The sequence below is a fragment of the Ceratotherium simum genome, chromosome 1 (assembly GCF_057802395.1).
Source record: "Ceratotherium simum simum isolate JZ-2026a chromosome 1, ASM5780239v1, whole genome shotgun sequence".
Taxonomy (NCBI): domain Eukaryota; kingdom Metazoa; phylum Chordata; class Mammalia; order Perissodactyla; family Rhinocerotidae; genus Ceratotherium; species Ceratotherium simum.
In genome coordinates this window covers 110,454,053-110,467,261 of record NC_141900.1, presented here as the reverse complement: position 1 = coordinate 110,467,261, position 13,209 = coordinate 110,454,053, and the positions used below count along the sequence as shown (strand labels likewise).

Genomic DNA, 13,209 nt, shown 5'->3' with positions numbered 1-13,209 from the left:
TTTTGTTTATCTTCTCAAAGAACCAGGTCTTACTTTCATTGATTGTTTCTACTGTTTTTTTGGTTTCAATTTCATTTATTTCTGCTCTGATTTTTATTATTTCCCTCCTTCTGCTGACTTTGGGCTTTGTTCTTCTTTTTCTAGTTATGTTAGGTGTAGTTTAAGGTTATTTATTTTAGATTTTTCTTGTTTGTTAAAGTGGGCCTGTATTGCTATGAATTTCCCTCTTAGGACTGCTTTTGCTGCATCCCATATGAATTTGTATGGTGTATTTTTGTTTTCATTTGTCTCTAGATATTTTTGGATTTCTCCTTTAATTTTTTCAATGATCCATTGGTTGTTCAGTAGCGTGTTGTTTAGTCTCCATATATTTGTCACTTTCCCAACTTTTTTCTTGTAGTTGATTTCTAGTTTCATAGCATTATGGTTGGAAAAGATACTTGCTGTGATTTCAACCTTCTTAAATTTATTGAGGCTTGCCTTGTTTCCCAGTGTATGGTCTGTCTTTGAGAATGTTACGTGTGCACTTGAGAAGAATGTATATTCCGCTATTTTTGGATGGAGTGCTCTATGTATATCTGTTAAGTCCATCTGGTTTAGCTTTTCGTTTAATTCTACTATTTCCTTGTTGACTTTCTGTCTGCATAATCTATCCATTGATGTAAGTGGAGTGTTAAGGTCTCCTACTATTATTGTGTTGCTGTTACCATCTCCTTTTAGGTTTGTTAATAGTTGCTTTATGTACTTTGGTGCTCCTCTGTTAGGTGCATATATATTTATAAGTGTTTTGTCCTCTTGGTAGAGTGTCCCTTTTGTCATTATTTACTGCCCCTCTGAGTCACTCATTGCCTTTTTTATCTTGAAGTCCACTTTGTCTGATATAAATATGGCAACACCTGCTTTCTTTTGTTTGCCGCCAGCCTGGAGTATCGTATTCCATCCCTTCACTCTGAGCCAGTGTTTGTCGTTAGAGCTGCGATGTGTTTCCTGGAGGCAGCATATTGTTGGGTCTTGTTTTTTAATCCATCCAGCAACTCTGTGTTTTTTGATTGGAGCATTCGATCCATTTACATTTAGAGTGATTATTAATATATGAGGACTTAATGCTGCCATTTTATCACTTGTTTTCCAGTTTTTCTGTATTTCTCTTGTTTCTTGTCCCACGTATTTCGAACTGCCAATTCAGTTTGGTGGTTCTCTATGATGATTTTCTCAGTTTTCTCTTTATTTATCATTTCTGTCTCTGTTCTGATTTTTTGTTTAGTGGTTACCATGAGGTTTGTATAAAAGATCTCATAGATGAGATAGTCCATTTTCTGATAGCCTTTTATTTCCTTAGTCTAAGCAAGTTCCATCCCTTTCCCCTTCCCTAAAATTATTGTTGTCACAACTTATCGGTTTTATATGTGTTTGTGGTTAAAAAGAAGTGATTATATTTATTTTTGATGTTTTCCTTCCCTGTATCTTTAATGTTATAATTAAGTGTTTGCTACCCTGTTCTGATAGAGAGCTGCAGTTTTCTGATTTTGTCTGCCTATTTATCTCCTTCCTCAAGGCTTCGTAAACCCTTTCTTTTTTTTTCCAGCTATGAGGGCCTTCTTGATCATTTCTTGTGTGTGGGGGTCTTGTGGTGATAAACTCCCTCAGCTTTTGTTTGTCTGGGAAAGATTTTATTTATCCATTATATCTGAAGGATATTTTCGCTGGATAGAGTATTCTTGGCTGAAAGTTTTTGTCTTTCAAAATTTTGAATATATCATTCCACTCTCTCCTAGCCTGTAAGGTTTCTGCTGAGAAATCCGCTGAAAGCCTGTTAGGGGTACCTTTGTATGTTATTTTCTTCTGCTTTGCTGCCCTTAATATTTTTTCTTTGTTATTGACTTTTTCCAGTTTTACTAATACCTGCCTTGGAGAGGGTCTTTTTACATTGATGTAATTAGGAGTTCTGTTAGCTTCTTTTAGTTGTAATTCCAGCTCCTTCTCCAGGTTTGGGAAATTCTCAGCTATTATTTCTTTGAACAAGCTCTCTGCTCCTTTTCCCCTCTCTTCTCTCTCTGGAATACCTATAATCCATATGTTCCATTTCCTAATTGAATGGGATATTTCTCAGAGAATTTCTTCATTTCTTTTTAGTCTTAGTTCTCTCTCCTCCATCTGAAGCATTTCTGTATTTCTGTCCTGTAAATTGCTAATTCTGTCCTCCATAATACCAGCTCTGTTATTTAAGAACTCCAGATTTTTATTTATCTCATTCATTGTGTTTTTCATCTCCAACATTTCTGATTGGTTTTTCTTTATAATTTCAATCTCTTTTGTGAAGAATTTCCTCCATTCATTAATTCTTTTCCTGATTTCATCGAACTTTCTCAGTTTTCTTGTAACTCATTGAGTTTTTTTATGATAGCTATTTTGAATTCTCAGTCATTTAGATTGTAAATTTCTGTGCCTCCAGGATTTATTTCTGGGTGCTTGTCATTTTCCTTCTGGTCTGGATTATTAACATACCTGTTCATACTATTTGATGGGGTAGATTTGTACCTTCACATAGTGGTGGTATCTGATTGCAGAGTCCACCTGCTGCCACTGTGTAGGGGCAGGAGCTGTGTATCCTGAGCCCGCTGCGTTCTCTGGCAGCTGTGTGTGTTCTTTGTAACTACGCCGATGGGGCCTGTCTGCATTTGCCTGCTCGCTGCTGCTGCTTTACAAACGTATGCACAGTTGCTCTGGTGGGAATCCCCTCCTGAAGCCATCGGCTGAGCTGGTGCACCAGGCATCGGGGGGTGGGTGGCGCTTTTTCTTGTGCACGATCTCATGCGCCTCAGCTCTGCACTCACTGCCTGGTTTGGTGCAGACACCCCCACGATTGCTTAGCCACCTTGGTGTGGGGCATTCCCACAGGCTGGGAGGTAACTCCAAGAGCGCAAGCGTTCTCGTGGAGGGCTGCCTTCTCTCCCTTCTCCTCTCGTGGTTGTGCGCCGGCCGCTGTGAGGTCCCACCCTTAGGTCACTGCTGCATGGGAGGGAGAGGTGATCCCCTTACCTCCTTCCATTGCCTCTTGAGGGGGTCCAGCACCCCCACCTTCAGACGTATAGCTGTGTGGATCTCTCAGGCGTGTTGTGTGAACGTCCTCTGTTGGTTTATGAATGTGCTTTTCATTGTATCTTAGTGGGGAGATACAGGGGAGAGCTCACTCTGCCATGATGCTAATGTCACTCTTGAGATAGAGTTTTTATTTTTTTTTATTTGTTTGTTTATTTTTTTTAAAGCATATGTAGTTTTTTTTTTTTAATAATTTTATTTATTTATTTATTTTTCCCCCCAAAGCCCCAGTAGATAGTTGTATGTCATAGCTGCACGTCCTTCTAGTTGCTTTATGTGGGACGCGGCCTCAGCATGGCCGGAGAAGCAGTGCGTCGGTGCGCGCCCGGGATCCGAACCCGGGCTGCCAGCAGCGGAGCGTGCTCGCTTAACCGCTAAGCCATGGGGCCGGCCCTGAGATGGAGTTTTTAAAGGGATATGTTGCTACTGTTAACTAAATTGGGATCCTTTTAGTAGCAAAGAAGGGATGAGACACTGAGATAGGTGCCTGGGGGTAGCTGCCTGTGTTGTGTGGTCCTCCGAGAGGCAGCCCCCACGAGGGGATTGGACGGGATTGGAAGTGGTGAAGGATGAGCGGGGCAGGAGTCTGCAGGGAGAGCCTTCAGACCCGCCTGCAAGAACCACCCCTTGGGGAGTGGGCAGGAGTGCAGATGGGGCTGGGATTGTTTCAGACCTCGGCCCAGGCCTGAGGAAGTTTCAGCAAGGCCAACAGAGAGCCTGTTTGAGGGTTGGATGTAACTTGGGCTGTTTCTCATCCTTTTATATTTGGGATAGAATTCAGAAATCCAGAAAAAGAATAGTTTTTTCCCTGATCAAGACAACAACAGATACTCATGTTCATCCTAGAAAATTGGGCAAATGAAAGAAAGGGAAAATGAGGAAGATAAAAATCATCCATACGTCCACAACCCAAGGTGATCATTGTTGTTTTAGTGATAGTCAGGAATTTTTCTTTGATGTCCTCCCTCATATCTTTACTTCCTTATGACAGGTTTGTAGAAATGAAATGCGTAGGTTGATGGGGTTGAGCTTGGAGCTCTTGATACACATTGCCAACAACTTTCTAGAAAACTCATACCTATTCAAGTTCCCCCTGTTCATGGGAGAGGCTCTCTCACTGTGGCCTCCAGGGAGCAGTCAGGTTTATGGCTGCAGACTCAGCTAGCTATCTTACTTTCCCTGCTGGCCATAGGAGTGATGGAAAAGCCCTTGTTCATGTCAGAATTTATCCTTAAGCCATCATCTGTCTGTCTATTTAAAATCCATTTTCCCTGCCATTTTTGTTTAGCTTTTAAATCTAGACTTTATTTAATGTGTTTGTAATGTTCTACACGTGCACTGTTCAGTGCAGTAGCCAGTAGCCACATGAGGTTATTTAAATTTAAATTTTTTTAGGGGCCGGCCCGGTGGCGCAAGTGGTTAAGTGCGTGCGCTCCGCTGCGGCGGCCCGGGGTTCGCCGGTTCGGATCCCGGGCGCGCACCGACGCACTGCTTGGCAAGCCATGCTGTGGCGGCGTCCCATATAAAGTGGAGGAAGATGGGCACGGATGTTAGCCCAGGGCCGTCTTCCTCAGCAAAAAAAGGAGGAGGATTGGCAGATGTTAGCACAGGGCTGATCTCCTCACACACACAAAAAATTAAAACAAATAAAATTAAAAAATTTTTTTTTTGTGAGGAGATCAGCCCTGTGCTAACATCTGCCAATCCTCCTCCTTTTTTTGCTGAGGAAGACGGCCCTGGGCTAACATCCGTGCCCATCTTCCTCCACTTTATATGGGACGCCGCCACAGCATGGCTTGCCAAGCAGTGCGTCGGTGCGCGCCCGGGATCCGAACCGGCGAACCCCGGGCCGCCGCAGCGGAGCGCACGCACTTAACCACTTGCGCCACCGGGCCGGCCCCTAAATTTAATTTAAAGTTAAGAAAATTAAGATTTCAGTTCCTCAGTGGCACCAGTCCCGTTTCAGTTGCCACATACCCTAATGTGGCCCATGGCTACCACACCGGATTGTGCAGACTCAGACATCTTCATCATCACACAGAAGGCTGCTGGACAGTGGTGGGTGTCAGTATTTCTACCTTCTTTGGCCTGTGTTTTAGAAAAATGTTCTCGAGACGTACAGGTGACATTTGCAACTTTTAGTCTGTTTTCTCTTGTCGTTATTTCTTCCTTTTTGATGAATAATCTAGAGTCGTAATTATTTATGATATAAAATATTCTTATAGTTAATTTGAAATGTGACCTTACTGTTTATAAAAATCTCTAACGTTTTTCTTTTTTATGTCATTCATTCCTAGGGTGCAAACATATGTCGGCTTTGGCATATTCATCAAGCTTTATATTGCTTTGATTATGATTTGGAGGAAAGTGGAGAAATTAAAGATATGCTACTTGAGTGCTTCATAAATGTTAATTATATCAAGAAAGAAGAGGTAAATAGATTCTTCTTCTTTGGTGTGTTTGTGAACTGCTTTTTAACGGATGTTTCTCTAAGTTCATGTGGTTGCTGTTTGTACCATGCTCAGTGTTTTAATCAAAGAGTCAGCTTAGCTATCAAGAGCTATTTTATTTATTGCATGTCGTTTTTACTGCATGGCAATATTAAGCAAACGTTTTACAGGTCATTTCTTACTTCATCATTAAATCAGGTGGTAACAGGTGGCTGTGTGAATCCTGAAGGAAGCACGGTTGCATTTTAAATTAAGAATGTTTAAAAATAAGGCTGAGAAAGCACTTCCTCATGGATCAGATCTGACCCTCTGCCCTAATTGAAGGTTAAATGGCATAGACTCAAAACTGTCATCACACAATATTCTCGGTTTCTTTTTTCTACCCATCCAGCAAATCCAAAGAGAGGCTTCTGGCACACTGCTGCACTGTCCATTCTGGTGGTCACTCCCACATGTGGCTAGTGAGCACATGAAATATGGCCAGTCGAATTGTGACCTTAAGTGTAAAATATACATGGATTTGAAACTTAGTGTTGAAAAAGAATATAAACTATCTCAATAATTTTTATATATTTATTCCGTATTTAAATGATAATAGTTTGGATATATTGGCTTACATAAATATATTATTAAAATTAATTTAATCTCTTTTATTAATGTGGCTACTAGAAAATTAAAAATTATAGAGTAGCTTGCATAGTTCTATTGGATAATGCTGATCTGTTATCTTATGATTCTTCTTTAGTCATTTATTGAACATTGATGCTATTCCCATGCAGGGATCCAAAGAAGAATATTGTTTGTATTATAGAATATAGCCTTTGTTTTTGATTGCTTGTGGCCTACCAGACACACATTTGAGGCAAAAGTGGAAAGTCATCCCTCTTCCCAGAGGAGGGGGATGAGTTCCAGTTCTGAGGCCCATAAATGAAGAATTTGCTCAAGGTCTCACAACCAGTCAGTGGTAGAGACAGAATTTGACTCCCGTTTGCCCAATCTGCAGTGCATTGTCTCCAGCCAGCTAGGTTAAAAGGCCATACGTGATTACTGACCATACTGACCAAGACCTTGGGCTCCCAAGGTGTGTTCAGATCCTTGTTCGTTCACTTTATAGGTGGTAACCTTGACCAGACTAGTTTCAACCTCAGTGTTTCTTTCTGTAAAATAGGAACAGCAGTTGCTCTCTCACAGGGTCCTGTGAGGAGCACACGAGGTACACAGCACACGTGTGTAGAGCCTTTCGCACAGCACCCGGCGGGTAATGAGCATGCAGGAAGTGCTCTGATTCTGCTTATTGCTGTTAATCATCATCATTGTTGGAAAAGGTGCTGGATGCATGGCCTGTGCCCTAAGCATCTCCAGGATTGTGATGAAGTTTGGAAAGAGTAAAGTAGTGAAGAGTGAATTCAGACAAACTTTGTTTATATTGACTTAGACGTCAGTAGTTGATGAATTGCGTTTGTTTAACTTATAGATATGTGTAAATATATAGCATAGACATAAAAGCACACGTGTGCATGTTATGACTTCCTTTTTTTAAAAATTGGTATGCTCTTTTGAATTTAAGATATCTAAACTTAGTTTCCTAATCAGTCATTAATTTGATCAGGTCAGTTTCCAGTCATTCTGGGTAAACGATAAATATCTCGTACTCTACTGGGAAATCGCTTCCAGTAAATACTATTTTTTTCTTTTCTTTTCTTTCTTTCTTTTTTTTTTTGGTGAGGAAGATCAGCCCTGAGCTAACATCTGTGCTAATCCCCCTCTCTTTGCTGAGGAAGACCGTCTCTGAGCTAACATCTATTGCCAATCCTTCTCCTTTTGTTTTTCCCCCAAAGCCCCAGTAGATAGTTGTATGTCATAGTTGCACATCCTTCTAGTTGCTGTATGTGGGACGCGGCCTCAGCATGGCCGGAGCAGCGGTGCGTCAGTGCGCGCCCGAGATCCGAACCCGGGCTGCCAGTAGCGGAGTGCGCGCACTTAACCACTAAGCCATGGGGCCGGCCCCTATTTTTTTTTCACTTGGCTGTTGCAAGCATGGTTTTGTATCAAAGTGTGTTGCAGATCTGTAGGATTCCAGAGAGAGTAGTGGCGTGCTGGTAAGCAGTGAAGAGAGAATGGTGCTGTTTACTGGAAAGATTCTTGCTGGATGTATTTTATGCACTCTATAGAGTGTAAATATTATATTCTTGCTTCTTAGGTTCATAATGTGTAATCTAATAGCTTGCATATATTTTAACATTACATAATATGTGTATGACATTTATAGCTTGTGGATTACATGTATTAAGAATTGTAGCTTGGCAAACACTTAGCCTCTTAAGTTTACAAGTCCTCAGTTTTTTCTTATATGTAAAAGATGATGTGAACTGTTGTTCAATTCCATTCTCACCCCAAAATGCTAGATTTCAGGCATTCTTTGATTTTAGGTTATGTAGACATCCATGACAGAGCCAGAACGACAGGACCATTTAACTTACCTGCTGGGCAGCGTGGTAAATGTCTGTCTGTGTAATCCTGTGGCCGAGCAGGGAAGGAGCTCAGTGGTGTCTGCTTCCGGACCCTCACGTGGGGAGGCCCTGCTGTGCTCTGCTGCCTGGCTCTGTCTCTCCAAGACTCCCACTGCTGTCCCCACGCAGGGGCTGCCACCCAAGGTGCTTTCCCCCAGCACAACTTCAATGTGTAAATTCTAAGTTATAATTGTGTACGCTTCCTTTGTTAGGAATAGCAAACTTTAGTGTTATTGAACATCCAAAGAATTGTTTGTTTTTTTGGTTACTGGGAACTTTTTTTTTTAATTTTATTTATTTATTTATTTTTCCCCCAAAGCCCCAGTGGATTGTTGTATGTCATAGCTGCACATCCTTCTGGTTGCTGTATGTGGGACGTGGCCTCAGCATGGCTGGAGAAGCAGTGCGTCGGTGCGCGCCCGGGATCTGAACCCGGGCCGCCAGCAGCAGAGTGCACGCACTTAACCACTAAGCCACGGGGCCGGCCCTGGGAACTTTTTATTTGGTTGCAATTTTAACATTATATCGTATTTTTTAATTTATAGGGGAGAAGATTTCTTAGTTCTCTTTTCAATTGGAATATAAATTTTATTAAAATGATCCATGGGACCATTAAGAACCAGTTACAGGGATTACAAAAGTAAGTATTAAAGGTAATTAATATTTTGTGGTATCTTAATCTGGTTTTGAAAGATTCTATTTGACCTTTTTTTTTGCTGAGGAAGGTCCACCCTGAGCTAACATCTACTGCCAATCTTCCTCTTTTTGCCTGAAGATTTTCCGTGAGCTAACATCTGTGCCAGTCTTCCTCTATTTTGTATGTGGGACACCGCCACAGCATGGTCGCTGACGAGTGGTGTAGGTCTGTGCCTGGGAACCGAACCCGGGCTGCCGAAGCAGAGCATGCCGAACTTAACCACTAGGCCACGGGGCTTGCCCCATGACCTGACTTTTAAAAGTTGTATTAATGTGTTAGAAGCTTTAAAAGTTATCTCTTAAATTAATTATTTATTATGTAGTGTTGTAGCACTGGATAGTTTTTTCCCTGCTATAGGAAATCATTCTTTTTCAGTAATGACATTGAAATTAAGATTTTTAAAAATTTTTAAATTTTTTAAAGTTTTTTCCCCCAGAGCCCCAGTAGATAGTTGTATGTCATAGATGCACATCCTTCTAGTTGCTGTACATGGGACGCAGCCTCAGCATGGCCGGAGAAACGGTGCGTCGGTGCGCGCCCGGGATCCGAACCCGGGCCGCCAGCAGCGGAGCGCGTATACTTAACCGCTAAGCCACGGGGCCAGCCCTGAAATTAAGATTTTAATTTGTGATAGTTCTATAAATAGTCTAATTATTTACCAGTTAAATCTCAGCCTCAAGTACAGTAAAGCCCGTGTCACTAGCACTTCTGGTACCATTTGAAAGTAATGTCTCCTTGCCAATTTACCATGGGCCAAGCTGTATGGTTTGGTGTGAAGAGCCCTGTAGGGGAAGAGTCTCAGGATGCATGCTCTAGCCCGAGCTCTCACCCTCTTGGACCCTAACAGTAGTCAGAGATGTCATGACAAATGTTTGCTGTTTGCCAGGGACAGGGCTAGATACTTAATTTGCTCCGGGTCTGAGTGCTTAGTCTGCATTTTGAAATTGAATCCTCAAACTCTTGAGGTGGTTTTGGTTACTAAATTTCCCTCTGTCAGGCAGCTGTGTAAGTACTGAGTTGGAATTTTTTTGTGTTTCTGTGAGGAAGATCAGCCCTGAGCTAACATCCATGCCAATCCTCCTCTTTTTGCTGAGGAAGACTGGCCCTGGGCTAACATCTGTGCCCATCTTCCTCCACTTTATATGGGCTGCTGCCACAGCATGGCCTGACAAGCGGTGCGTCAGTACGCGCCTGGGATCTGAACCTGGGCCGCCAGCAGCAGAGCTCGAGCACTTAGCTGCTATGCCACAGGGCCGGCTCCTGAGTTGGAATTTGATTCTGGATTTCTGATTGCAAAGCTCCTGCTGTTTACTAGAATGCTTCCTCCTGTTTCTTCATTTGGGGAATATTTGGATTGAACCAATAGATTTCTAAACTGTGATTCTGAAGTCAACTCTGGTATTTTAGGGCTCCCTGTACCTGAGGGAATTAGTAGCCTAGAAAATCCAAAGTGACTCCAAGTCAAAAAATTTATTTATGTTTAAGTGTATTTTACTTAAGAATTTGGTTCTACGTTTATGTTCTCATAGTTTCACAGAAGATAAAGTTCTGGGGAAGCCTTGGCTGGGAAGGAAGAAAATAGTTTGATAATTCAGTTGCCCTTCTGAAAACTTTTTCCTTTTTCTACTTTCTGCTAGAGGTGGATAACATACCTCTATAGATAGTTTGCAAAGCTCTAGTCTAAACTGAGTTTCTTCTTCCCTAGGATAGAAGAGTACATGAAATGATACACAATAAAAGTATAATTCTGTGAACCTGTATTAAAATTTTTGATTTTTTTTTTTAAATAGATCTTTGATGGTACACATTGCAGAAATTTATTTCAGAGCTTGGAAAAAGGCTTCAGGGAAAATATTGGAGGTATTTTCATTTTATTAAATGTTAACACTTATTTTTATTATATTCTAGTTACTAAATAAGTAGTCGTGAAAGGGTCTGTGTTGATATTCTCTGTCAAAATAAAGCCAAATAGTGAGAACCTATGTGATGGAGATGTGATATCGTCTTCACTCACACTCACGCTTGTTTCCATGCTTGTGCACAGCCCCAAGATTCCCGTCACTCGATGAGATATGCAGTTTGATTGAAATCAAGATTTTACAAAAAGCTTTATGGTTTTTGGTAGCTCTAGACCTGTACTTTCCAGCCACATGTACTGGGCATTTGAAATGTGGCCAGTCTGAATTGAGATGTACTGTAAATGTAAGAAACACACCAGCGTTTGAAGATTGAGTGTGGAAAAGCAAGAATGTAAAATATCTCATGAATTTTTTAAAAAATTGATTGCATGTTGAAATGATAGTATTTTGGATGTGTTGGGCTAAACAAAATATGTTATTGAAGTAATTTTACCTGTTTTTTTGTTGGTTTTTTTTTTGGTGAGGAAGATTGGCCCTGAGCTAACATCTGTTGCCAGTCTTCTATTTTGTATGTGGGATGCTGCCACAGCCTGGCTTGATGAGTGATGTGTAGGTCTGTGCCTGGGATCCTAACTCGTGAACCCTGGGCCGCCGAAGTGGACCATGTGACTTTAACTACTACGCCACCAGGCCGGTCCCACCTGTTTCTTTTTTTTGTTTTTAATGTGGCCCCTGGAAAGTTTAAACTTGCATTTGTGGTTCACATTCTGTTTCTGTCAGACAGTTCTGCTTGGGAACCTCAAGCCACCTCTGTAGTTACGTTATTTTTGAGAACTTAAAGACAATCGTTTTGAATATGGCTAACCTCTAATGACTGTATACTATCTGTATTATGAAGATATGGCTAAATAATTCACAATCAGAATTAAACATTCAAAGGCCCTCTTGGAAAATCATCAAAAGAAAGTGTCTGTCTGATATCACTTAGATTTTTCTCCTACTAGGTTCTGAAATGTGTTTTCTTTCCCTCTGAGAGTAAAATTTTTACTCTAAGTCAAAAAGGGGTCTTTCCTCTTTGGGAGCAGGCCCTGAATGGCGGGTGGAGGGAGGCGGTTTGCAGGCAGAAGGGGAGGTTACCTTATGTTTGAAGTTTATTTCTGTCTACTCTGCTCTCCTGCCCAGCTTAAGCTTGGTTTATATTGCCAGGGGTTATCACTGACTTCTAGGAAACAAAAAATTATCACATAATTCTCCTGCTGACAACTTCTAGAATAATTTTACAGGGTATTATTTTTTGGGGAAAAGGGCAAAACCAGGACATTGTCATGCATTTTTTTGCATTGTTTTATTACTGCATGAAACTTGTTCACACGAAGGAGTATTTGTCCCTCTTTTCTCTAATAGTGGTTTAAAAAAATGAGAGTTTGTAATTAAAAACTTAATTATTTGACTAGATATGTACCAAATTAGTGCTGACAATTTGTACTTCTCAGTTTCACTCCCTTCCCTCTTCCCTCTCGCTTTAAGTTTTTAAAGCAAATTCTAGATATGACATCTCATTTCCGTGAACTTCAGTGTGCATCTCTAAAAAATATGGTTATACAGTGCCATTATCATACTTAACAAAATTAGCAATAATTCATGGATATTTTTTAGAATAATCGGGCCCTATTTAAATTTCTCTGCTTTGTTTCAAAAATGTCTTTTTACAGTGTTTTTGGAATCAGGATCCAAGTCTCCCTGGCATTTGCTTGTTATATCATTTAAATCTCTTACAGCATTCCTCCTTCCCTCCTTTTCTTTTTTTCAAAAGCTGTGCCGTTGATATGTTGAAGAAACCAGGTCAGTTGTCTAGTAGAATGTCCGTATTCTGGTAGTTAGCTTTAAAGGTTCAACTTGTGTGGCACAAATACTTGATAGGTGGTGCTGAATATCTCATATATATTTCATCACAAGTCAGACGGTGTGTGGCTCCCCATGTCGTGATGCTAAGATTTATTAGTGGCTTCAGGTGAAAGAAATATTTTCAAAGATAATGGAGAAGAGGGTAATATCAGTAGCAAGCTCTCCTTATGTCCTTCCCTAAAGCCATGGAATCCCCAATGTGAGGGAGGGTGTAGGGTAACAGAACATATGGTCTGTTGGGGATTTGGGCTACTCCTGGCAGTTGACCTTGCCATAGTGGCTCCACTCTGGAGGACCGTCAGTGTCCTGGGTTAACGGAAGAGCTTCCACACCCCGCCCCTGCCCCACCCCTCTTCCTGGCAGCCCTCAAAGGTCTTGTTTCAGTCAGTTTGGAATCCTGGCCCCTAGCTTAGAGGTGGTTCAGTGTCAGTTCTGGGGAGGCTCTTGGAACAGATTGGTCTTCTGAGGTTATCAGAATGACTCAGAAGAGGGGCTCCCAGGCCACGCTCTGTCTCTGAGCCGTCTGGGTTGAATAGCCTCAAGTGGTAGGGGCAAGCTTACCATGCCATTTAGCAGAGGTTTGATATTTCATCAGATTAGATAGAAGAAACTAGCATTCTCTCTGATATTTGAAAACTAACAGAATTCTAAGAGGTATAGACTTAAAATAAAAAAGCTCTTGTGAAAGG

The 13,209-nt window shown here is 41.3% G+C and overlaps 1 protein-coding gene across 3 annotated transcripts in view; it reads left to right on the top strand.

Annotated features, from left to right (window-relative positions):
* Positions 1 to 13,209, top strand: part of NCAPG2 (non-SMC condensin II complex subunit G2) — a 76,218-nt gene that overhangs the window by 12,525 nt on the left and 50,484 nt on the right. For all 3 annotated transcript variants that reach the window (XM_004430577.3, XM_087433809.1, XM_087433814.1), the window contains exons 6-8: positions 5,397 to 5,531; positions 8,605 to 8,699; positions 10,547 to 10,616. In XM_004430577.3, coding sequence (XP_004430634.1) covers positions 5,397 to 5,531; positions 8,605 to 8,699; positions 10,547 to 10,616 — 300 coding nt within the window. The remainder of the gene's footprint in view (positions 1 to 5,396; positions 5,532 to 8,604; positions 8,700 to 10,546; positions 10,617 to 13,209) is intronic.